Genomic DNA, 25,000 nt, shown 5'->3' on the forward strand with positions numbered 1-25,000 from the left:
ACATACAGAAGTAATTGTTTCAAAACAGATTTTTGTTAGACAAGAGGGGTGGAAATAGAATTCAAATAAAACTATTTCTCTTTGAAGCATGCAGTGTGTAAGTCGCTTTATGCATTCGCTATCAAGCACGGTGCGAGTCAACAATTAAAAAAGTGATTTTAAAGAGGAAGAGATAAATTGTTATTTGCCAGCTAAGGGAGGGTCCGTATAGCGATTTTTTAAGACTTCGGTCACAGTTTTTCGCTGTACGCACCTCCCAGCTGGCAAATAACATATCTTTAATACTGTTCGCAAAGTGCAGGGTGCGTCGTTTCCCTTTTTTTTTAGCCCCGCCTTGTTTTGGACGGAGGCTTCTTTGCCTTTATATACATTGTTCATTGACCTCTCTCCATAGAGGCTTTTCAGGGCCACCGAAACGAAATCTACGACACAACAACAACTGTGAAGCATCGCAACTGGCCGGAAGCAAACCACTTGATTTTTTTATAAGTGCAGGCGAGGAGTTGAACCAGGGACTGCCAGGATTAAACTTTTCGAGTGGTTAGAGCTGGTCTTTAACTATCCACTGGGCCGTGCTACCTACATCCCTAAATGCCCCACTTTCCTAAATGACTTAATTTTTTTGTAACAAGCAGTATGGTCAAAGTTTCCCTAATACTTAGCTCTTATTAAAATTTGGTTTATCAACGGAGTTGATAATGTAAATTGACCACCGTACAGAGATTCTAAAAGCTGACGTTTCGAGCGTTAGCCCTTCGTCAGAGCGAATCGAGGGATTATGGGTTACGTGTAGTTTTTATAGTAGAGTAGGAGCTACGCTATTGGTGGTAACATGGCAACGTGAAAAGTAGGAATATATTAGTTAAATGAAAAGCGTTCGTTAATACCGTGAGGATTAAGGGTGCCGATTTGAAAGATGAATTTTTGTTCCAGATTCTTGCGGCTTTCCGTCGTACCTAGATGTAGGGAAAGGCCGCAGATAGCCATGTGTTTTTTGGAGTGGTTAGGCAGATTAAAATGGCGAGCGACTGGCTTAGATGCATCCTTGTCATTCTTCTCAACATCGCGAAGGTGTTCGCGGAATCGGTCACCTAGTCGTCTACCTGTCTCACCAATGTATAATTTATTGCATAACGTACAGGTTATGCAATAAATGACATTTGCGGAGGTACATGTGAAACGATCGGTGATCTTAACAGATCGCTTAGGTCCCGATATCTTGCTAGTGTTAACAATGAAAAGACAAGTTTTGCATCGTGAGCGCGCGCATTTGAAAGTGCCGGGTTGCTCGTTGGTTTTGAGCGCGCTTCTAACTAAAAAGTTGCCTACGTTTTTGTCGCGTTTGAATGAAATAAGTGGAGGTTGCGAAAAGATTCTACCAGTCTCGGGATCATTTTGGAGTAATTTAAAATTACTAAGAATGATGCTTTTGACTGCGTGATTATGAGGATGGAAAGTGAGGGTGAATGGAATTCTGTCATTCTTATCTTTCTGTGACGTTTGTAGTGACGACTGTCGATCAAATTGTTGGGCGCGATGATGGCCCGCTTTGACCACAGAGACAGGATAGCCACGTTTTTCGAAGAACTGGCACATCTCCTCTGATTTGCTGGAAAAATCGGACTCATCACTACATAGACGTCGAAGTCTAAGAAATTGAGAATAAGGAATGGAGTTCTTGACATGTGATGGATGTGACCTGTTACCTGTTATGCCGAGTCTGGGAAGTGAACCAAAATTTCTCACCAAAATTGAACCATGACTTTCCTTTCAGGTTCTTTTTCAGAGGGAGCCAAAGTGGTAAATTCTGTGGTGGTAGTTTGTCCCTCTATTCAAATGAATTAAAAATTAATTTTCTGAAGTGAAACGTTGCTCTTGATCTTGCTTTGAAAAGACGTTAGCATAAAGGGTTAAATGCCTTCAGTGTCATGCTGTTGGAAGCGGTAAGAGACAAATAACCCCATTCTTTTGGTACCATTTGTGTTTGTTTAGCGCAATGGAGCTGACTTCTCGGTGTTTGTGAACACTGGCCAGGAGTTTGATGGGAGTGATGCAGGAGCAAGGCCAGACGAGGCCGTATCATGGGGAAAGATTAAAAGTGTTGCCTCCCCTGTCAAGGTATCTCAGTCATTGTTCTCAGCATTCGGAAATAAATCGCAGTCTTTATTTACGTGTCTTGGCGTTCTAGCACCTTATGGCGCTAATCTGGGACACAATCCAGACCAGGCTACAACACCTGGAACTACGTGGCCTGCTACAGAGTTCAGGAACAAGGCTACAATCTCGTAGATCTTGTTAATAATCAAATTGTGTAGGACGTGAATGAAGCTTCTTTATTTGTTCTTTCTCAATGCGCGATCGGGCGGAATTTTGCGAATCCTGCAATGTGATTGGCTCTGGGAGCGGGCGGAATTTTTCTATCTTGCCCGCCAATCTGGGCGGAATCCTAGCCCTGGTTGCGTGAGCTTGTGTAATGACCTTAAATTTCCATATTTTGACATCGAATCCTTTTACATACAGAAATAAGTGTTTCAAAACAGATTTTTTATTAGACAAGAGGGGTGGAAATATAATTCAAATAAAACTATTCCTCGTTGAAACATGCAGTTTGTAAGTCGCTTTCCGCATTCGCTATCAAGTCAACAATTAAAAAAGTGATTTCAGAGAGGAAGAGATAAATTGTTATTTACCAGCTAAAGGTCGGTCCGTATAGCGATTTGTTAAGACTTCGGTCACAGTTTTTCGCTGTACGGACCTCCCAGCTGCCACATAACATATCTTTAATACTGTTCGGAAAGTGTAGGGTGCGTCGTTTCCCGTTCTGTAGCCCCGCCTTGTTTTGGACGGAGGCATCTTTCCCTTTACATACATTGTTCGTTGACCCCTCTTCATAGAGGCTTTGAGGAGGCTTCAGGGCCATTAAAACGAAATCTACGAAACAACAACTGTTAAGCATTGCAACTGGCCGGAAGCAAACCACTTGATTTTTTATAAGTGCAGGCGAGGAGTTGAACCAGGGACTGCCAGGATTAAACTTTACGAGTGGTTAGAGCTGGTCTTTAACTATCCACTGGGCCGTGCTACCTACTTCCCTAAATGCCCCACTTTCCTAGATGACTTAAATTTTTTATAACAAGCAGCATGGTCAAAGTTTCCTTAATACTATTGCAATATTAGTCCTGAAAAGCTTCATAGAGATTGGCCAATGAATTTACTCAACTTTAGTTCACTACTGTTTCTCCTAAGCATTTTGAAGAGCGGCCCAATCTTCAGCTTAGTGAGCCCAATGGTTGACGGGTTTTATTCATTAGTATTCTCGGTCACTTATCCAACTTGCTCCGATGGGGGTGAATTTGGCTGAACCGGCGTGAAGTTTGCGCACAGCATACCAATCAGTACTCAAGAAACACGTAACATATTTGAACTGGAAGAATTTTGCAACAGAATGAATGAATGAATTTATAAGTTATTTGAATCTTTCTGCCAGGTCTACGCCGACGCTACCCTTGTTTTTCCTCTCCTTGTTGCCGAGACATTTGCCCGGAATTTCAAAACAAGCAAGTAGCGATGGTGCCTCTCCTCTCTCGAAAGCCGTCAACTTCAAGTTTTACTGTAGGGAAAAGAGGATTACCATTGGCGGTTGGATAGTAGAATTACTGCACTGACAAATCAGTTATTGGGGAGCAACTGTCTTCTTGTTTAAAATAAATAATGACCGCTTAAACTACAATTACATTGCAATTAATCTGTCATGAGCTTTTCAAATCCTGCTGTCATCATTTGCGTAGCATTTTTTTTTTCGGTAGCCTGCCAACAGTCCCTTCTTTGTCTGTCCAGCCGCGCACTTGTTGAGTCACTCGTGTTTTGTCACGCAATCGAGTGAAACGGCCGAGGGAATCAATGATGTTACATTTAAAAAAATGATGCGCGCTCAGTCAAACGGCATTTTTCACTGATGAAGGGACAGTAGTCCCGAAACGTCTGATTTTAAACAACTTAAGCACTGGAGAACACTAACAATTTTTAACTTTTAATCGATATACTCATATTGAGGAACCTTTCCCGTTTTACTCGATTGCGTGACTCGACAAGCGCGCAAGGGGCTGCTAGGAGCCTATCTCTTTGGTAGTCCAAATTCGTCTCCATCACATTTTGGAAATTTTTGTTTATTTAATATATTTTTATTATTTCATTTCATGTCATGTCACATTACAACTGAATATATTTCAGTTACTTGCAGCATATGTACTAAACATAGGGCACAAAACAATAGAAGCTGTTACGGTATTTTACCGGGGTACAGAAACAGAAAGACAGCATTAGAGCGAGTTTCAATCGAGTGTCGTAAAACTAAAACCAAAGTAATTACTTCACCCAATCAAAAAGGACGGAGACAATCCAGTAAACCAATCAAAACTCTAAGTAATTACACGTAGCTGACAAAAGCGCGGGAAAATGTTCACGCGCAAGCCACGATTGGTTTTGGTTTCACTTCTGATTGGTTAAAAAAATGGCGCGAGAACTTTGAACCAACCACTGCGTGAAGCTAGGTAGCTTTAAAAACGTCAAGTGATGGATACGTTCTGTCTAATTAAGTAGACGCTTTCGAAATAGCCAACTAGTTGACTCCCATCGATTAGGAACCTTAATTATGTTTCCTTAGATTATTTAAGTTATAGGTGAACTTGCTCAGTTGCATTCTTCTGATCATTCTCGTCCCCAGAGCCCTTCGGTTCCACGTGTGGGGGAAAAAACGGCCTCAGACTTCAATGCCGCTAGCATTGTTACAGTGGCAACAGGAAAGCCCAGCGAAAAAAACCCCATATTTTGGCTTTAGTTGCTCATATCTCAAAAACGAACTCGGAGACCCCCATTTTTTTTCTGAAATGTAATCAGTATGCCAGAATGAAACTTCGTGCAAAGTTAAAAAAAATTCTCTGGAGCGGATTCAGAGCCACGTTAAATAATTGAACATTTTAGATAGCTCTGAATCCGTTCCACTGAATTGTTTAAACGTTGCAGAGAGTTTCATCTTGGCCTGCTGATCACTTTTGTGCAATGAAAAATTGGGATCATCAAGTTCGCTTTTCAGATATGAGCAACTATAGCCAAAATATAGTGTTTTTGTAAGGCTTTCCTGTTGCCATGGTAACTTATTACGTCACAAAGCATCTTGCATCTTTTTCAGCCATAATTGATGTTTCCCATGGTAACATAACATTGCTGTTACGAGACAAAGTGTTGTAGTGTCAATCCTTCGAATAGCAAGGTCTCTTGAAAGTGTAGTAACTGTTTTGAGCCACCTTAAGCCTACTGGCCGCATTACCCGAAATTCTCAACTTTTATACATTCCTATTTATGAATCGAAAGCAGACCAGAGGACCTTTCATTATCGTATTGTAAATACTTAGAATGATCTTGAGCTTTTAATCGTTGATTGAAAGTTAATTGATGGCCGATTTTATGAATAACAACTGAGGACTTAATAAGTATCCACGGCTTTTTAATTCTCGCCCATACGTAGACAGTATAGGTAATCACATGATTTTGAGTGCAATTTGGAATAGATGAGCACAAGCGATTTTTTCAAAGACGAACAATACTGCATAAGAAATCATGTGATTACTTACGAATAATAAACATGAAAAAATACCTCGAGAGCCTGTCGCAATTGAGCAGGAGCAACGCACGCGTTTCGCGAATCACACAGAAATAGGCAACTTTCGATAGATTAAAATTCGGCCCGAAAGAGAGGTTTAGAGGACAAAGACGAAGGAAAGTGGATGATATGTTTATATCTTTCATATTCATTGCAACTTGTTCCTACTGTGTTTGTCCTCTCTGCCTCACTATCAAGGTGAATATTGATATTTCGAAAATGCCCTATTGCTCCATCAAGGGCTAGCATTTGATTGGCTATCTGTGGCTTTTATTTGATCATTGACCAATTAGAATGTCTGGTTTGTTACGTCTTTTGGCACTGAATTACATCTCTTCTGCACTCTTCTTACCTGTAAACTGCATTTGTCTTAGCCAATCAGAATGGAGAATTTTTTTCATGTATATTATTAAGTATTCATACGTTTATTATTATACTTTTATACTCAAATTTATAGTGGTACTTTAAGTCTTTGTTATATTTAATTGTCACTGAATATCCCCAAAAGGGGAGTGAAAATAAAGATATTTTGTTGGATTGTAAATCACTTTCACTGCAAAACAAAGCATCGACTTTTCATATTAACATCACTGCATAAGCAGCTCAAAGTCGTTTTCTTGTTTTTCGGTTCGTAAACCGATACACACTCTTATAAGAACGTCTAATTTTGGGGCTGAGGCTGAACGTTATTTATTATTATTATTATTATTATTATCATTATCATTATCATTATCATTATCATTATTATTATTATTATTATTATTATTATTATTATTATTATTATTTATGAATTAACCGACAATACAATATAGTCGGCCATTTTTTCCCCTCCCTTTCAAATCCCACATTTAAAGCTTAAGATTTCGGGTTAGCTATAGACTATGGGGGTTACAGAAGGGAAGAACATCACTGAACTTCCAAAGTTTGTCGGCTAACTTTGGAAGACACCTCATGACAACAGTCCAGACATTCCTCATCATCGTTTTACTGTCCCATTACACAGTTTTTTTGCATTTTCCTTGCTGTTCTTTCCAATTCTTTCTCGTCTCTAAACAGTTCTTTATATCCTCCCCATTCTTTTCATTCCTCCTCCTAAACAACCGATCACCGTTGGTATCACTGTGTACCCTTCCTTTCGTTCACGTAGCTCGAAACTCATTTGCGACTTCACCCTGAAAACGCTTCTAACATTTTCTTAAAGCTGTGTGGTATACTAAGTTGGACTACAAATTGAGTTGTTCTCCAGGCCCGGTTGTTCGAAAGCCGATTAACTTAATCCAGGATTAGCGTAAACCTTTGTTTCATGTTTTCAACAATTTGGTGAAAGTTTCTTTTGCTTATTTTTGTTCTTCAAGATTGACTTCTTCTAGGGTAAAGTTTTGTCGAATATCAGCGTTGAACAGCATTTGGGAGTAAAGAAATAAAGTCCTTGGCTAATTTTTAATCTGGAATTAGCGTTAATCGGCTTTTGAACAACGGGGCCCAGTATATCATACAATCGTATGTTCTTAAAATTATGGTTCATCTCAGCCTGGACGTTATATAAAAAAAAGGTTTTAATTACCGAGAAGGATTGTACAACTACAGGGCCGACATTTCTCTTCCTCAATGCCGTACCGGGGGGCAAGGTCGGTATTGAAAGCAGCGAAGGGCCAACTGCGTCCAAAAGCGAGCGCACGGGCCGAAATCCCGGGATGACTCGTTTGGTACGACGCTCCAGTGCCATGTCTGGAGGTACTGCGTTTTTCTCTCTCGTTCAAAGATTCCGTCAGCACATGCGTAAATGTTCTGGCTCTCCGATCATTGCAGAGCCTCAGATCTTATGCCTGCGTATGACCCAAGGCAAAAGAGAAGAGCGCTGTGGTCAAGATTGGCTCTCCGATACGTATAACACCGAAAAAAAATATGCTGGTTTGGTTTTTACAAGGAATTGACAGGCATAGACATAAAGTAAGAACCGTACGTGTCTAGTCTTCTCGAGACAGAGGTTAGAGATGGTTTCACGCAAACTTGGACGCTTAAAATGCTTTGTTGCAATTGTCACTTAAAGCATGGCGTTTCACAAGTTGTCTCTCTGGCCTTTCTGTGGACGAATTCCAGGACCTACCGATACAAATTAGGCAAGTTTTGAAAGCTAAAAACTTCAATCGATGCTGTATTTTGCTGGTAGGTGACTGGGTGGTCCGACCCTTTTAAAAAAAAACAATGAAATGCCGAATCGGGGGTCTTCGCTTGTCATGGAATGGCAGAATTAGCCAGAATTCTTTTTGTGCATGAACGAGGCGACTTGAGAAACACGAGACTGGCCCTCATCAAATGGCTGAAGCGCAGCCGGAGGAAAAAAGTGAGAAGAAATTTTCTAGCCAGACTCTAAGGAGTAGCCCTGGTGTGCGCTGTGAACGTAGACTTCTGATTTCTGAACAAGTTTTTCTCATAGAAAGTTCGCGACAAAGAAGTGCTTTTGTCGCTGTTATTCCTCGTAGCAAAAACTAGCCTTTTGGAAACTTTTCCTGTCAAAGGAATGGTATATCATGGTTTCCCTGGTTTCTTGGGTGGTTTCGTAGGTGTCATGGTTTCACTGACACTGGATCTAAAGGCCCTTCTATTGGCATGCATAACACTACGAACAGGAGAAAGGTCTAGAAAGAACAGCAGGTGTGAACAAAAGAAAAACGGGAAAAAGACCCTCTTAGGCAAAATGAGAAGGACTCTTTGTAGTTCACTTTTGGAGTGCTTATAGTACCAAGTATCCGCAGGGCTCACTTTACATACGAGGCACTGTCACAAAATATTGTTCACGAAACCAAAAATAAAAGTCATTGTTACATGGTCTTACATAACCTCAGAAGCTGGTCCATAGAGTTGAGAGCTCAGTGGTCCTTTCTCTGGCATATATGATGAGCACAGTAATGATACTCTATTCGATATCTGAGTATCAACCTTTGTGCTGACATAATGCTCTGAATGCTTCAGTGCTGTTTTCTGAGGATAGTAAAGTTGATTATAAAGACAAATGATAATTGAGATCACTGAGGCGGTTGTAGGCTGCTCGGCATTTAATTCCCACCTTAAGCACTAATTGGGTTACAGTAAAAGCCCGTAAGGAAGAACCTAGTTTTTATACGAACCTGTTACGCAAAAATCTGTTAGTTGAACCTGTTTGGCCTAAATTTGAAGCAGGTTCTTATTTTCGAAAATCTATAATAAAATGTGCACCCTTGGGTAAAGAAGATAAATCGAGAATCGTCGTTGGAGAAACACGTGCCTATAATCACTCCAATGGCAATGTTGAAAATCGAATTTATTGATACAATTACACAGGAATATGATTAATACCAACGAAACCATGACACAAAAAAGTGAAGCCATGAAACCCAAGAAACCAAAAGAACAATAAAACCCAAGAAACCAGTGAAACTATGACACCCACGAAACCAATGAAACAGTGACAACCACAAAACCAGTGAAACCATGAAATTCAAGAAACCAGTGAGACTATGACATCCGCAAAACTCGCAAAACTCGCAAAACCATAAAACATGAAATGAATCCAATGAAACCAGATACCCACGAAACCGGTGAAACCATGCCACCCGCGAAACCATGACACCCACAAAATCAGTGAAACCATGCGTCGGGCACACAACACAGGTCTCAAGTCACAGGTCATTAGAACCATAAACATACATTAAAGCCAACCTTCGGCCTAATTAGACCTAAACACAAGTTTTTAGGGCTAAGATTAGCATTGGTACACGGTTGGGGTTGTTTCTGTTCTGGCAATGACCTGTGACTTGTGACATGTGTTTTGTACCTGACCGAAATCATGACACCCATGAAACCAGTGAAACCATGACCAAAACTTGCTCTTACACCAGTCAGCGGCACTAGTATGTAAAGGAGGTAGTAGCCAAAACGCGGGGTCGGGGCCCGGGCCGGGATGTCTTTTTTTCCTAATTTGTTTTGTTTCAATTTTTGTCGTTATTCTCCTGTACTGTTATTTTCGAATGATCGGCATCTGTCCTTCATTTATGGTGGAAATTACCCCCAAAAAATTAAGGAACCCACGGAATGTATGAAAGCTCTTAAGGGACATCATTGTTTTTTATTTCTAAATCGGACTTTGTTTTTTTGTGTTTTTAAAGTCGCAGTTGGTTTTTGCGAGCATCTTTATCTTTCCGAAAACTGGAGTTTGTTTTCTGTTTTTCAAAAATAAGAGAATTGCGAAACTGCCGAAATTGGAGTTTATGGAATTTACATCAAGTGCCAGAGACACTGAAGACCCGCTGAGCTCCACACTTAAAAATCGCATTGTAATGTTTTTGGTTCACAACCATTCAAATGGAGATGAATTGCGCGTATTCTTACAATAGTTGAATAAGAGTCACTTCGAAACCGAGACAAACAGCAACTTAGCATATCCTTCCGAGGGAACAACCAAAAATAACTGACATTCCGCAAATGGTCAAAGACGCAATTCTCATGGCTAGCGATCCAGTGCCTGAATATTCGGTGGAGGTAGGAGGTTATGACTTCGGCAATGACGTAAACTATCGCGCGTTACTTGACTCGTGTACCGGACATCAGGATTTCAGGTAACACACTTCGGAAGGGCTGTCGACGGAGTAAACGAAATGGTAAGATCGATCTTACAAGTTTAGCCTAGGCCACTATTGTGTTCGTGTAGCGGCATCGTCTGAAGAACATGTCCATTCATTTGGCATGGTACTGTATTTGTTTAAAGATGGAGAACACCTCCCACCAATGTTGGCTGGGTTCGATTCCCTGGTTCGGCGTCATGCGTTGTTGAGTTTGTTGGTTCTCGATCTAGTTTAAATTCTCCGAGAACTCAATTAAGTCGCGAGAGCGATTCTAGAATATCGGCCACGAGCTTATGCGACAGTAATCAATAAAAAAGACGGAAAATATTGTGAGCCTGATTAGAGGAAAACGGTGTACAATATTGTCGTGATTCGCGTGACAATTATCAGATGACACCGAATATTTAATGTATGTATCTTTTGCTCTTGTGATCACGCTCTCTCGAAGACGCGCAGCTTGACTTCTCTGTCTTCTGATATTAGACCAACAAACACAGCACTTGATACAAACAGGGTCAAGTTTTTGCATGTATTGTATATTAACAAGTTATCGTGCAATTTGGGACAAATCAGCTCTCAAATTATTCAAGTTGCACTCGCCCTGCCCTACGGGCTTGTGCAATTTGGTTGCCTTTGAAAATTTAGTCGAGCTGATTTATCCCAAATTGAGCAGCTTGAACGATGGTAATTACCCATATAAATTATAGATTCATTGGCAGAAAGTGACTTTTAATTTTTGTCCAAAGAAAATCCGTTTTCACAAAATGACAATCATTTGCACATGCTATTTAACACAATCTATATTTGAGAATACATATTCTCTCATTTGCATATGAATAGGGTGTATTGTTATATGCCTCATTTTTCAAAGGATGCTGCTGCAAGAATACAACAGCCAGTAATTCCAGAAATGCTCCCAATTTTTTTTTCAACAAAAGACATTTAATGACACAGTTTGCCTTGGGGAGGGGGGCGGACTCCCATATAAAAGGGGGAGGGATGCTCGTTGTCTCACTTAGGGGTGTAACTTTCGGTCTCACTTAGGGTGTTCTCGGAAAAACGCCATTATATGTACCCCTGAAGATCTCCTTTAGGGTTGCACGTGACGAAATATAAAAGTGTATATTTTCTGTTACTTTTTAATTCTTTTTATTTACTCGACTGATTCATATAACATGAAAAAAGGCCTTTTTTAGGGGTCAAAGAAGCCTCGGCCATGCCCAGATTGGTCTTCTTTAGGGTTAGCATTCCTCCCATTTTTATATGAAATGACCCCACATTTATCTGGACAATTATTTAAGCAATCTTGCCTCTTATAGACACATGAAAAATTCAGCTGGTTCCAAAACGATTCGAACCCATGACCTCTGCGATGTCATTTTTCAGTTTTTTAGCTTTAAAATTTAGGGGATTTTTTCCTGGATCCATCAAGGGAACAGAGACCTCTGTTAGCAGGGAAGGTTATAGGATGCGCACTACTGTTTTGTTAACCATGGTTGATCAATTCTATTAGCACTAAGAGCTACAAATCAAAAAACGGAAGTATGTCATTTATGCGTTATCTCAGTTGACAAGTATCTCATTATATAAGGCGACGTTTAAAACGGGCCTAACAATCATATCAGTTTACCTTTCCAGTTTTTATGATTGCTTCATGTTCAATAGATCAGTAGCAGTTGTTGTTGAGTCGTGTTGCGTGTGAATACAGATTTATAACGTGGTCCACCCACAGCGAGATTAGCCTTAGCTACTTGCGGGCCACTCAACCTTTTTAATGAATATGTAATCAGTTTTTGAAATAAAATTGTCTTCGTCTTCGTTTTATGACAGTCGTGTCAAAACCCCTCGAACACCACGAGGCAAACAGTTTCTTGGTTGCGATGGTCAAAACAAATTGCACCGTTGTCATGAAACCAGTCACGGATATTAGCACCTTAGTCACGTTGATGCCGAACAGTCTGAACGCAAAGTACGTTGCCATCTGAACACGATTGATGAAGAAATCCAACGAGGTTACACTGAAATTACCCAGAGGTCTCTCATCCGTCCGCACCTGCGTACGGTTCACCCACTCACGAAATCTGTTACAGTGCACCGTCACCATTGCAGCCCAAAACAGCGGCGACATAAAGAAGAAGAAAACCAAGCTAGAAAAGAGTATCTCGCAGACGGTGATGAGGCGACTTGGCAGCCAGAGCTCTGACATCGGAAGAGGATTTGACCATGAGCAGTTATAAAACACCAGCCTGACTATATCCGCTTCACCCTCTCTGGAGGCCAGGATTTGCCAGAGGTGGAAGTTGACCAGCCATAGGACAAAAAAGCAAATAACATTTACCCGCAACCACCACTTGATTGCGTCGATTTCTTCCTGCATGAAATCACACAGTTCTTGATACTCGGTCATTGCCTCGCTCAGGCCCTCAGACCATGTTTGAAATTTTCTCTTGAAATCGTTTATTCTGATTTTGATAACGGAGCAGGCTGTACTAAACGCCAGATTTATCCCCACGCTTGCCAACGCGCAGTAAATGTAACCGAAAAAGTAAACTACCGTGATTTGAAGCCATGGCACGGGACGAATGGGTTGCATGACATAAAGATACACAAGCAAGGCAAGATACGGTAACGTTAGAATCCCAAATACGACTGTCACGATTACACACGTCCGGCAAAAGTTCGCTCGCTGAAAAGCCAAGTAAATATTCCTTCGCAATCGTTCTTGATTTCTGAACCCGTAAAGAGCACCGAAATGATGTGAGAGTGCTAGGCCAGAGAACAGAAGCACTGTCGGCAGACCGCTGGGAGAAGACATAATGGGATTCTTCGAGACACAAACAGCAAGAGAAATTGGAGGTAACCACATTGTCACAGAGACAAGAAGGGCAAACTTTCTTGATCTCTCTCCTCCGATCAGACCCGCACATTGCAACGCTTTGAAAACAAACGCCGTTCTTTTCTCCACAACCTCGGTAGGCCCACTTTCGTTTTCACAGTCTAACACCTCGTTCCTTCCGCTGTTTTCAATAAAGCCGTATTGGTTCAACGGAGTGACCTCGACAAGTAGTTGAGGAGAAGTTGCCCTAACATCACGGTCTGACATAACGAAGCCCTGTGGATGGAATCTTCTTCTTTCGTTTGACAGGTTTGAGCCACCAGTTCGTTGCAGCTTCAGTGTTACTCTGAAGTTGATACAAAGAGAAAGCAATATTACCGAGTAGTCCTGTTGCGGGACTCCCTCTTACCCCGCCCTGAAAATGGGCCTTCCGGGACTCCCTCTTACCCCGCCCTGAAAATGGGCCTGGAACCCAGGCGGGAAAAGAGAGAGTCCTGTATTACTTGCAGGCGCATGCTCAGAACGACGCCATTTTTTCCCCCAAAACTGGGGGAACAACCATATTTGGAAAGAGATTCCTAATTTGGGCATAGTTTATTTGGAGTGTTTTTATACTGAAAACATGGCGGATAATGTATAAGGAAATTTATGATGCCACGTTTCCGGAGGCATTTGATTTCGCATTTGAGAAATGTCAGTTTAACTTTGTGCCCAAGGCGGAAAAACTTCAAGCTATCCATGCAGTCGTTATCGGTAATGATGTTTTTGTTAAAGAAGGAACAGGAGTTGGCAAGTGTGTTTGTTACGTTGAAGTTCCTTATGTTTGTGATTTTCTTGGTATCCGGTCAACTCGCCTACGTTCAAACTCGCCTACGCCAACTCGCCTACGTAGGCGAATTTGATTACCATCATAGGCGAGTTCGTTATTCCTCATAGTTGTCTAAAATGTGTTGTAAAATGTGTTTGATCTGCTCTGTTAAAAATAGATTTGACATAAATAAGCATACATTACGTTTGGCGGGAAGAAAGTCACGTGTAAAAGAAGAACTTGTAGTCTGAGTTTTGATCGATCGTCGGATCGCTTCGAGTGTCAAGTTGAGTATTGAGTTTTAGATTTCAACCGTGCTTAAGGCCTGAAACGGTCGAGTGAAGTGGTAATTCGTATGGAAAATTGTAAAGAGATTATTCACCAGGGCCCAGTTGTTCAAAAGCCGATTAACGCTAATCCTAGATTAAAAATTAACCAAGGAGTTTATTTCTCTACTCCCAAATGCTGTTCCACGCTGATATTCGGCAAGACTTAACATTAGAGGAAGTCAATCTTGAAAAACAAAGATAAGCAAAAGAAATTTTCAGCAAAAAGTTGAAGAAATGAAACCAAAGTTTACGCTAATCCTGGATTAGGTTAACCGGCTTTCGAACAACCGGGCCCAGGAAATGAATTAAATATACCATAAAGATTCATTACATGGTCCTTTCGAGTCGGAGGAAATACAAGAAGGAGTAGAACAACAAAGCTGTTGCCGTCATCGAAGGATTTTTTGAATTGGAAAAAGGCGAAGTCTACTCAAAAAGGGTGTTTATGGACATAAAGCGTCATGAATATCGACAAGAACAGGAAAATACGAGATGCACACAGGACCTTTGTGTACAAAACAGCGGGGAATTTAAGCGCGAATGTGGAGAAAATTTTGACAGAACACGTGGGAGATTTAACGTCGTTCGGGGAAAAGTTAACGGCTCTGAAAGCCTTGTTGACCGAAAAATTGGAAACGACCGAAAAGCTGGATGAAACAATATTAGAGCTGACCAAACCAAAGGAACTGGAGAAAGAAATAGAAGATTCTGGTGAGTTTTGTGAGCACGTTTACAGTATTTTAGCGAAAATCGATTTGAGTTTGGAGAAAGGGAAACATGGCGAACACACACAGGCCCATGCGACAAATCAGGAAAATAGTAGTACCAGAAATACCGAAAGCGCAAAAGTGAAACTACCTAAACTCGAACTCAAATCATTTTCGGGAAATTATCAAGAATGGCAGGGTTTCTGGGATTCTGGGACACATTTCAATATGCTGTCGATGGAAATACTGGCATCTCGGCCATTGAAAAATTCACCTATCTGAAGAGTTGTGTAACAAGCAATGCTGAATCCGCGATTGCTGGACTGCCTCTGACCGCAGACAATTATAAAGTAGCCATTGACATTCTTAAGGACCGATTTGGTAAACCGCAGTTGCTGATATCAAATTATATGAATGCCTTATTGAAACTTCAATCTGTCAATTCAGTGCATGAAACAAAGAAATTACGTGAATTGTTTGACAAGATTGAAATCAACATTCGAGGTTTGAATGCGTTAGGAGTTGAATCACGGTCCTTTGGGAATTTATTGGTCCCAGTCGTGATGGAAAAAATCCCCTCAGAGTTACGATTGGTTGTAAGCCGTAAGTTTGGCAGTGAGGAATCATGGAATCTTGATGCCTTGTTGAGTGCACTGAAAACTGAGTTGGAAGCCAGGGAAAGATGTACTGCAATGAAGACAAGTGGTGCAAATGCCAATACACCCAGGTTTGAACAGTACAGAGCAAGAAGCAAACAACCCCATTCTGCCTCTGCCCTTTATACAGGCAGTGAGGAATTCACTCAACAATGTGTTTTTTGCAAGAAGAATCACAAGTCAATTAACTGCATGACCATCACTGAACCGAAAGCTAGGAGAACAATTCTGAGACGAAATGGCAAGTGTTTTGTGTGCCTGAAGGGTGGCCATATCTCCACAAATTGTCCGTCAAAGGCAAAATGCTTTAACTGTGACCATGTAACACCTTAACACCATGTAACCATTTGTGAAAGAATAAGGAACAATCCAACATCCAGGAATGTAGTTCGTGACGAGGAAACACCACATGGATCTGGATCATCTCAAGATAGGAGCAGAGAAGCTGCAACTTCAGCAATGCACGTTAGCAACAATGCCAACTCTGTGTTGTTACAGGTAGCCCAAGCCTTTGTTTGCAGACCAGATAACCAACAACTTGGATTGAATGCCCATGTGATATTTGATTCCTGTAGCCAGAGATCATACATAACCAGTAAGGCATGTGAACAATTGAACCTACCAACCATTGGTAAGGAGACACTTTTGATCAAAACATTTGGAGATAACTCAGCCTCTGTGAAGGAATGTGATGTTGTGCAACTGTGTGTCAGAACATTGGATGAAATGAATGTGTATATCACTTCATATGTTGTACCAGTAATTTGCATCCCAGTGTCCAATCAACGGTCTCGAACCACGTTGGAATGCTACCCCTACTTGCAGGGTCTACGACTTGCATGTGATACAAGTGATTCTGTCAGTGTTGATGTGCTGATAGGAGCAGATTATTACTGGTCGTTTTTTACTGGGAACATCATTAAAGGAGATCCCTATGGACCAGTAGCCCTTGAAACCAATTTAGGTTGGGTTTTATCAGGACCAACTATGTGCTCAACATTGACAAGGTCATGCACTGTGAATCTGAGTTCCACGCATGTGTTAAAGATAGAGTCCACAGAGATAAGTGATATGAAGGATGATCTGCAGAAATTTTGGGACTTAGAAACTTTGGGCATTAAGGAACATGAAACTTCAGTCTATGACAAGTTTTCAAATGACATCACATTTAATGGAAAGAGATACCAGGTCAAGTTACCATTCAAGGATAATCACCCCATGTTACCAGACAATTATACAGTGGCATTGCGTAGACTGACAACAACAATCAAGAAGCTCAAGAACCAACCAGAAATTCTGAAGCAGTATGATGGTGTGATTAGAGAGCAACTGCCAAGTGGTGTGGTTGAAATGGTACCACAAGATCAAATACCACCGCCTGGAGATGTCCACTATCTTCCACACAGGACAGTAGTGAGACTTGACAGAGATACAACTAAGGTTAGAGTTGTATACGATGCCTCATATAAGGTGTTTGGGCCTAGTTTAAATGACTGTCTGCACATTGGACCTTCTCTTAATCCCTTGCTATTTGACATTTTGCTGAGATTCAGAGTCCATGAAGTTGCCCTAACTGCAGACATTGAGAAGGCGTTTTTGAACATTGAGATTGACCCTGAACACAGGGACTTTGTGAGATTTTTATGGGTTGAAGATCCGAATAAGGAAAGTCCAGAAGTCATGGTACTACGTTTTGCATTCATTTACAAGTATAGGAGTTGACTTTGCGGGCCCTGTTTATGTCAAGGACATTTATCACAAGAGTGATGATATGAACAAGGCATACATCGTGTTATACACTTGTGCCTCCAATCGTGCAGTTCATCTCGACGTCGTCCCGAGGTTGACAACCGAAGCTTTCGTGAGAAGTTTTAAAAGGTTCATTGCCAGACGAGGTGTTCCAAATCTTGTAGTGTCAGATAATGGATCCACTTTCAAGAGTGAAGAGCTGAAGAAGTTGCTAGCAGACCACCGCATAGAATGGAAATTTAATGTCGCGTTAGCTCCTTGGTGGGGAGGATTTTTTGAACGTTTCGTTAGATCAACTAAACGCTGTCTCAAGAAAACCTTAGGAACCGCGAGAGTCAGCTATGAAGAATTGCTCTCTGTTGTTGTGGAAATAGAGGGAATACTGAATTCACGACCTCTCACGTACGTGGATGATGAATTACGAAGTCCGTTGACGCCGTCACAATTGGTTATTGGTCGTCGCCTGTTGAGTAAAGAAGAGAAAACTCCCTCGGAAGCGCGACGTGCGAAGTATCTGACAACTGTTCTGTCGCAGTTTTGGAGACGTTGGCTGAAGGAGTACTTGACAGAGTTACGTGTCCATCATAATTGCCAACTGAAAAACAGGCAACCAACTGTCAATGTAGGAGACGTTGTTTGCATTCACAAGGACAGGACGCCGAGACTATTTTGGAATATGGGAGTGGTCAAAGCCCTCATTACAGGACGAGATGGATTTCACCGAGCAGCAGTGGTGAGAACTCGAAGTGGAGATCGAGTAATCGACGTGACAAGACCCTTAAAGAAGTTGTTTCCTGTAGAAACTGGATTAGGAGTACATGAACGTCAGAAAGGGAACACTATTTTCCGATTACCTTTGTGGGAAACGCTGCACAAGAACACGTAGCTGAACATTAAGGATTGCAAAATAAACAATGATGAACCCTCTCTTTTTTTCTGTTTATGTTGCTACGAACTTCAGTCGTTAATTGTTGATTGACCCTTGTCAATCAAGGAGGGGAGTGTGTTAAAAATAGATTTGACATAAATAAGCATACATTACGTGTGGCGGGAAGAAAGTCACGTGTAAAAGAAGAACTTGTAGTCTGAGTTTTGATCGATCGTCGGATCGCTTCGAGTGTCAAGTTGAGTATTGAGTTTTAGATTTCAACCGTGCTTAAGGCCTGAAACGGTCGAGTGAAGTGGTAATTCGTATGGAAAATTGTAAAGAGATTATTCACCAGGAAATGAATTAAATATACCATAAAGATTCATTACATGCTCCCAGTAGCAGAATGATCGCGATAACCAACACAAATTTAAGAATTACGGTCAGTCACTTCACCAAAGTTCTGTCTTGTGTATTAATAGGATCATTCAATTGACATAAACGGTGAACTGGATGGGTTGATAAAAAAAGTTGTGGTGTTGTTTCGGCGGTTGTCGCAATAATAATCAGACCTAATAATGGTAAAGTGTTGTCGTCATGAGAAATAGAGTTCGTGATGTGTAGTTTAAGCGCGGCTCAATCTTTTAATTCAAACTGACATCGTTTTGCACGGCACTTAGCAAAGAAGGTGAAACATTCTGAACTTCAATAGCATATTGTTTGAAGACCTTAATGATATGTATACAAACCTGTTAATGTCAATTGCGCAGCCCTTAGCAAAGAAGGTGAGACTTTTTCAAAATCAATAGGATATTGTTTAAAGACCTTAATGATATGCATCCTCAACAAAGAATAAAAAACTGCATGAAATTGAGCACTGCTATAAAAGGGGCTGTAGTTTCTTGTTCATTTCATTCCACTAAGGTTTTGGTCAATTTTTCAGTTAGTACGCGCTCTGTGATTGGTCAATTTTTCGGGCCGTGTCATACGGCCTGCTAAACTTAAACCTCGACAACTTCAACTAGTAGTTTCCTTTTCCACGCCGCGACGATGACCTTATTATTTTATTCTATCACGCGTTTGATGGTACGATGCTCACACGCTCCGACCAACTCTGCTCCGACCTTGAACTCGGTTAGTAAAAGGTATATATAGTGTACGCACGCGAAATCATCAATCAAATTAATTAATGAGTAACAGGCTCACTCTTTTACACTGGTATCACTGAGATAAAAACAATACAAACCCGTTTTCACTTGAAGTGTCACTTGCGCGGCATTTAGCAAAAAAGTAGCCTGCGAAAGCATCCGTTTCTCCTTCGCTCTTCGCCGCTGGGGACGTTTGCGTCCCAGCGGCGAAGAGCGAAGGAGAAACGGATGCTTTCGCAGGCTAGCGAAGAAGGTGAGACTTTTTCAAAATCAATAGGATATTGTTTGAAGACCCTAATGATATGTATCCTCGACAAAGAATTGAAAACGCCAACAATATCTGCCAATCACATTGCTGCGATTTCGATCCGTCCTGAAATCGAGTACTGCTATAAAAATGGGAGGAGCTCTTGACGAACTTAAGACCATTCAATATGAGGTCAGTCCACTGAAATTGGGTTACTGGAACTAAGCCGAACTTAAACTGAAAACACTTACTAATTAAAATACCTATTACGTCTGTTTTTATTTACTCACAAAATTTATCAGAACTGATGTTGTAATAAAGTGGCGTTCAAAGGTCAAAAGTGAGGAACACGACAACATTGCAGTCATTTTCCTAAAATATGCTCGTTAATTTCCGGGGTCAAATCATAAGTAGTTCACATGACTCAATCGACTGAGAATTTGCTGTTTTAATGAAGTTATTTTAGTTCCCTGCCTTTCGTGCATCACGATTATTTTACCTCTTTTAAGTAAAAATATTATCAGTGAGACAAAATAGGAAATATTATGTGGAGATATCGTAATACGTTACAAACTGCTTTAAAATTTCCTCAGAAGGAAGCTCTGAGAATGTACATACATTGTTAGTTTAATAATTATGCATGAATTTTGTAAGGGAATTTATGCTATTATTGCCAGTTAATTTTACTATTAATCGTCTTTCGTGGCTCCGAAGGGGGATAGCCTAGTTGCTTGCGCTTTGTTAAGGCCAATTTCGACTTTACAAGCTAAGTGGGCTGGTTTTAAACATACCAAAGCTGGATCATACAAAAACTGAGCTGTATCTCATGTGAAGTATCGGATATGATCAATATTGATGAATTTGCCTTCAGGGATTTCGGCAACCGTGACCTGTGAAGATCTCTCAGTCACATCGTGAATTTCGGCATGGAAGATTTACAAATTGATGTACTTCTGAAATGCGGACGTTTTCATTTGATGCTTAGTCGTGTAGATTGTACAGACTACCCTTACCTTCAGTGCTGAGGTCGGATGATCTGCTCTGGCGATGATCTTGAAATGATGGGATGGTGCTACTCGATGAGGCTTTTATAGGGTTTCAGGGATTCTCGGAACCCGTTGACCTTAAGTCACTATGTCTCATTTTACAACAATTAAGCTTCTGTCTACCATAGTAAAAAACATACCCAATTCAAGACTTGAGTGAACAAACCATACTCTCAGGGTTCGCACACTTTTTCAGACCAACAATTCACGGACTTTTCAAGGATTTTCAAGGGCCAAATTTTGAAATTTCAAGGACCTCTTTTTTATTTACGTCGATGAATTTACCCATAGAAATGGTCTTCCTCATTTTCCGTAACGTACATGCGTGAAAATAATGTACGTTTGTATGACATGACTTGAGTGGCTGATTATTTTCACTGAAGTTTTCAAAGATTAAAAATGCGGGCCAGAAAAAAATTCAAGGACTTTCAAGGACCAGAAATGAAGAGCAGAGATTTTCAAGGATTTTCAAGGCCTTGAAAATGCACTCTCAAAATTCAAGGCTTTTCAAGGCTTTTCAAGACGCGTACGAACCCTGCACTCTATTTAAGACCAAAACGGCTAAAAAATCATACACTTTGGGCTACCAATGTAGCATACAGGGGAGGACCCCGCTCACGGAACCCGCCAGGAGTTTTACCTGACTGCATTTTTAAGTCGACCTGTGCTGAAATGGGACGTTGTGAGATCTCAAAACGTTGGCAGACATTGGGAGCAGTACCAGTCCAGAAGAAAGACAGCAAGGCAGCTTTTGAAGTCTTGCTCAAAACTGTATGGGCCAACCCGCATACAGTAAACATATAGAAAGGATATTCAGTAGTTTTCCTTGTATTGTATTCAGGCATTAAGCAAGAAATATTCCTTGTATTGTAAATAAAACCTTCAGATGTGAAGCTAAAAATAACTAGGTAGTACAGGATTATTCTATTTGGGAAAGTGTTGCGCGTATTGTAAGTTATTTTGAGGATACCTAAACTTCGAGCCAGGATTCGAGCTAGGATCCGAGCCAGGATTCGAGCTAGGATCCGAGCCAGGATTCCAGCCAGGATTCGAGCTAAGATGAGCTTTCTCCGCTATTTATTCTCGAATCTCTCGGTTAGGTTAGGTCTCGAATCGGTTAGGTTTGGTCTGTTTAGGTTGGTTCTAGTCTAGTTAGGTCTAGTTAGGGTTAGGGTAGCTCTCAGTTAGGTTAGGTTAGGTTAGGTCTCGGTTAGGTCTCGAATCCTGGCTCGGATCCTAGCTCGGATCCTGGCTCGAATCCTGGCTCGGATCCTGGCTCGGATCCTGGCTCGGTTCCTAGCTCGGATCCTAGCTCGGATCCTGGCTCGGATCCTGGCTTTATTCTTAGTTTATCTCAGTTATTTTAGTTGCTCATTGTTGTAAATAAAGCGGTTTGTATTATGGCAAGTAGGTACTTCATATATTTCCACTCGTAAGTGAACTTCTCTCTCTCTAGTATTTCAAAAAGACATTTTATTATATGGGGCCGCGGGCGCATCTATCGCAATTCTTCTCATTTGATAGAACTTCAGAACTATTGATTGTCGGTTGTGTAGCGTTACCCTGAAATAAAATCATTTTCCTTGAACCAATTGACGAAATTCACGAACATTATAAACAATGCCAAGATGACGTTCACAAGACCAAGAAAACGTGCTATAGTCGCAAGCATTGTTCACAAAATGATAACCATGATAAAGTTACAAACGGCAAGCATTACTTGAGTGAACTCGCCTACGTAGGCGAGCTGACAAGTTGTAGGCGAGTTTGACCGTAGGCGAGTTTGAACGTAGGCGCGAGTTGACCGGTATTCGATTTTCTTCGATCCGAGTCCGATGTTAGTTCTAAATCAGTCCTTCTAATGGTGAGTCCCTTAAAAGCACTTATGGAAGATCAGATTTATGACATACGAAAGTGTGGAATTTCGCGCCTGAAACTTCATGGTGAATTCCCAACTGAACATGATTTTGGCGCAGAAAAATATCAAATTTTGATATGCTCTCCCGAGAGTCTTTATGAAGAATCCGTGCGAGAACAGCTGCTGAAATTGCAAAAAATATATATATCGTACGCATGGCTGTTAACGAGGCCCAATGTGTGTTACAGTTGTAAGTATAAAACTGTTGGTTGTGGATATGAATAGCTCAGCAATGACTAATAAATCTCCTGCTGGAACTCTTGTTTATTGATCATTACTTCTCTCGATCTATAATTTCTCGTTATATGATGACCGCACTGATCCAGTGTATTGATATTTGAGGTGCACAGTAATTATTGAAACTGTGATTCCATATTGTCTTAGGAGTTTAGTTTGGATACCCTATGTAATTATATCAAACAATTAGAAAAAAAATTAAACGAAATTGAATCACGACCTGGACTTTTTGTTGTTGTTGATAGCGTAATTGTTCCTAATTTATACATGTATATGCACAGTCAAACATCAATTATCCGCACGTTGATTGTCAGGATTTTTTGTTTCTTCAAAATTTGTTCGTGAATATTAATGAATGAGGATGTTCAAGGTGATTTTCCTTCCACTAAAACCTTGAAAAATGCTACTTAAAAGCATCTTTCCTTCTGAAACGCATCGTTAGGGATGTAGTCAACATGTTTACAAACATTACTGATGATACCTCCAAAAAATACATCATCAGTCAGTTTTGCAGTCCTCAGAGTAGGCTCAGAGTGGTCATTGCCACAGTAGCTTTTAGGATGGACATAAACTGCCCTGATGTCTCTCAAGTCATTGGATCTCCTTGCAGCCTTTTGAATTATGCTCAGGAATCTGGCAGGTGTGGGAGGGATGGGACACAAGCAGTAGCCAAATTATATTACTCAAACAAAGAGTTTGGGATCTGTTCTTCCAAGTTTAACAGGAAGACAACAAAGTACCAATCTGAAATCTGTGATCTTCTGAAAATGAAGTTGTATGTCTGAAACAATTAAGAATGTCATTGGCTTTTACTTTTGCACTATTTTGATGGAGAAACAGATGCAAAGCAGGAAATTGAAAGTATGAGCATATGTATGTAACTGTGAAGAGTGCCTTCTCATTCAAGCCACGGATTCAGTAGAGGTTGATGACAAGCAAATGACAGACCAACCACCAGAAACTGAGAAGCCAGTTCTTAGTGGAGACCAGAGAAAGTGCACTGAAAATCAACTGCTACAACTGAGAGCATTGCTGTTGAATACTACCCCTCTTCTTTCTCCTGACCATGGTACTGGATTTTTTTCTAACATTGTGAAACAATTGTGGAGAACTGTGAGACTGTTTTCACCACAGAAGATGTTCTCCAGAAAACAGATGTTTTAGACCCTATTTTGGCTCAGAATATCATTGACATTGTGGAAATGGAAGCAAACCCTGACATCCTGGTCTAAAAGTTAAAAAGTCCAACAGTGAAATTGTCTAGTCTGTTGATAAAACTCAACCTTCATGACCCAAAAATGTATCTTGGTTAAATGTAAGTGTAGTAGTTGTGAAACATTGAAAAAAAAAACACGAGGCTTTGCTTATATGACCTGGTGCAAAGTCAGGATGTTGAAACCCTGTTTTTCACACTGGTAAAGGGTCATGTTCACCTAAAAGACCTTGTGCAGTGAGGCTAGTTTTCCACAGTGGGAACATCTCTTAAAGGAATTTGTGAAAGCCTGATGGCACATCCAACCAATCAGGGCGTTGTATTAATTTTCAATGGTAGAGCCATTTTGCCAGACGAACGCGAGCACAAAGTCTTTCAAGTGAACATGTCCATTTAATATCACTACCTACCCTGAAAGACCTTCCTTTCAACGATAACAGTCGCTCCTCACCAGAACCAGATTGATCAGAATCAATGTCTGGCCCACCATACAAATATTGACCACTAGAAATTTCTTAGACCAATTTTGTTATCCACCTCTTCAATTCTCCCATGTCAAGACACTCCAAGAGGTTTTGAGGGTGGTTAGGAAATGTAGAGTGACATCGTCCTGGAATTTTACTAAACACATCTCGCTGGACAATTCCCTAAACATGATTTCAACATCATCAGCAGAGCTCATTGTGCTGTGTACTTTAGATTGGGGAGTGACACCTAAGACTCTGTCAATATTTGTTAAAATAGTTTGTCCCTTTGATTGTGAATGACAATATCTCAGTGCACTTGTTTCATGTAGATTCTTTTGAAGCCTTGCAAAGTGCATGGTCTTTAATATCTCGAACCTCGTGCCCAACCCTCTGACCTATTGGAATGCATCCACCTACCTTTCCGGTGTCATTGAAGTACTTGCCCCATTTTAACTTTGCATATTTTTCAAATAATCACTTACATGTATGTGATTATACTAGAACAATTATT

General features: G+C 40.7%; 4 protein-coding genes across 4 annotated transcripts in view; 3 read left to right on the top strand and 1 right to left on the bottom strand.

Moving 5' to 3' along the window:
* The window catches only part of LOC137993189 (deoxyhypusine synthase-like), a 32,239-nt gene extending 26,043 nt beyond the window's left edge, over positions 1 to 6,196 (top strand). Inside the window, exons 7-8 of the mRNA XM_068838895.1 lie at positions 1,993 to 2,118; positions 3,488 to 6,196. Coding sequence (XP_068694996.1) covers positions 1,993 to 2,118; positions 3,488 to 3,565 — 204 coding nt within the window. The 3' untranslated portion in view covers positions 3,566 to 6,196. The remainder of the gene's footprint in view (positions 1 to 1,992; positions 2,119 to 3,487) is intronic.
* A 5,600-nt stretch (positions 6,197 to 11,796) lies between these two features.
* Positions 11,797 to 20,710, bottom strand: LOC137990829 (uncharacterized). The gene is made up of 2 exons (XM_068835940.1): positions 20,622 to 20,710; positions 11,797 to 13,442 (listed from the first exon to the last, which is right to left on the bottom strand). The coding sequence occupies exon 2, from the start codon at positions 13,361 to 13,363 to the stop codon at positions 12,047 to 12,049; it is 1,317 nt and encodes a 438-aa protein (XP_068692041.1). The 5' UTR covers positions 13,364 to 13,442; positions 20,622 to 20,710; the 3' UTR covers positions 11,797 to 12,046.
* On the top strand, positions 15,132 to 15,929 carry LOC137991712 (uncharacterized). Its single transcript, XM_068836747.1, has one exon. The coding sequence runs from the start codon at positions 15,132 to 15,134 to the stop codon at positions 15,927 to 15,929; it is 798 nt and encodes a 265-aa protein (XP_068692848.1).
* Positions 16,056 to 17,318, top strand: LOC137991713 (uncharacterized). Its single transcript, XM_068836749.1, has one exon. The coding sequence runs from the start codon at positions 16,056 to 16,058 to the stop codon at positions 17,316 to 17,318; it is 1,263 nt and encodes a 420-aa protein (XP_068692850.1).
* Positions 20,711 to 25,000: the final 4,290 nt, after the last annotated feature.

The sequence above is a fragment of the Montipora foliosa genome, chromosome 2 (genome assembly GCF_036669935.1).
Source record: "Montipora foliosa isolate CH-2021 chromosome 2, ASM3666993v2, whole genome shotgun sequence".
NCBI lineage: Eukaryota > Metazoa > Cnidaria > Anthozoa > Scleractinia > Acroporidae > Montipora > Montipora foliosa.

Coding starts and splice junctions, on each gene's coding strand:
- LOC137990829 (XM_068835940.1), bottom strand. CDS start 13,363: ATGTCAGACCGTGATGTTAGGGCAACTTCTCCTCAACTACTTGTCGAG.
- LOC137991712 (XM_068836747.1), top strand. CDS start 15,132: ATGGCAGGGTTTCTGGGATTCTGGGACACATTTCAATATGCTGTCGAT.
- LOC137991713 (XM_068836749.1), top strand. CDS start 16,056: ATGCACGTTAGCAACAATGCCAACTCTGTGTTGTTACAGGTAGCCCAA.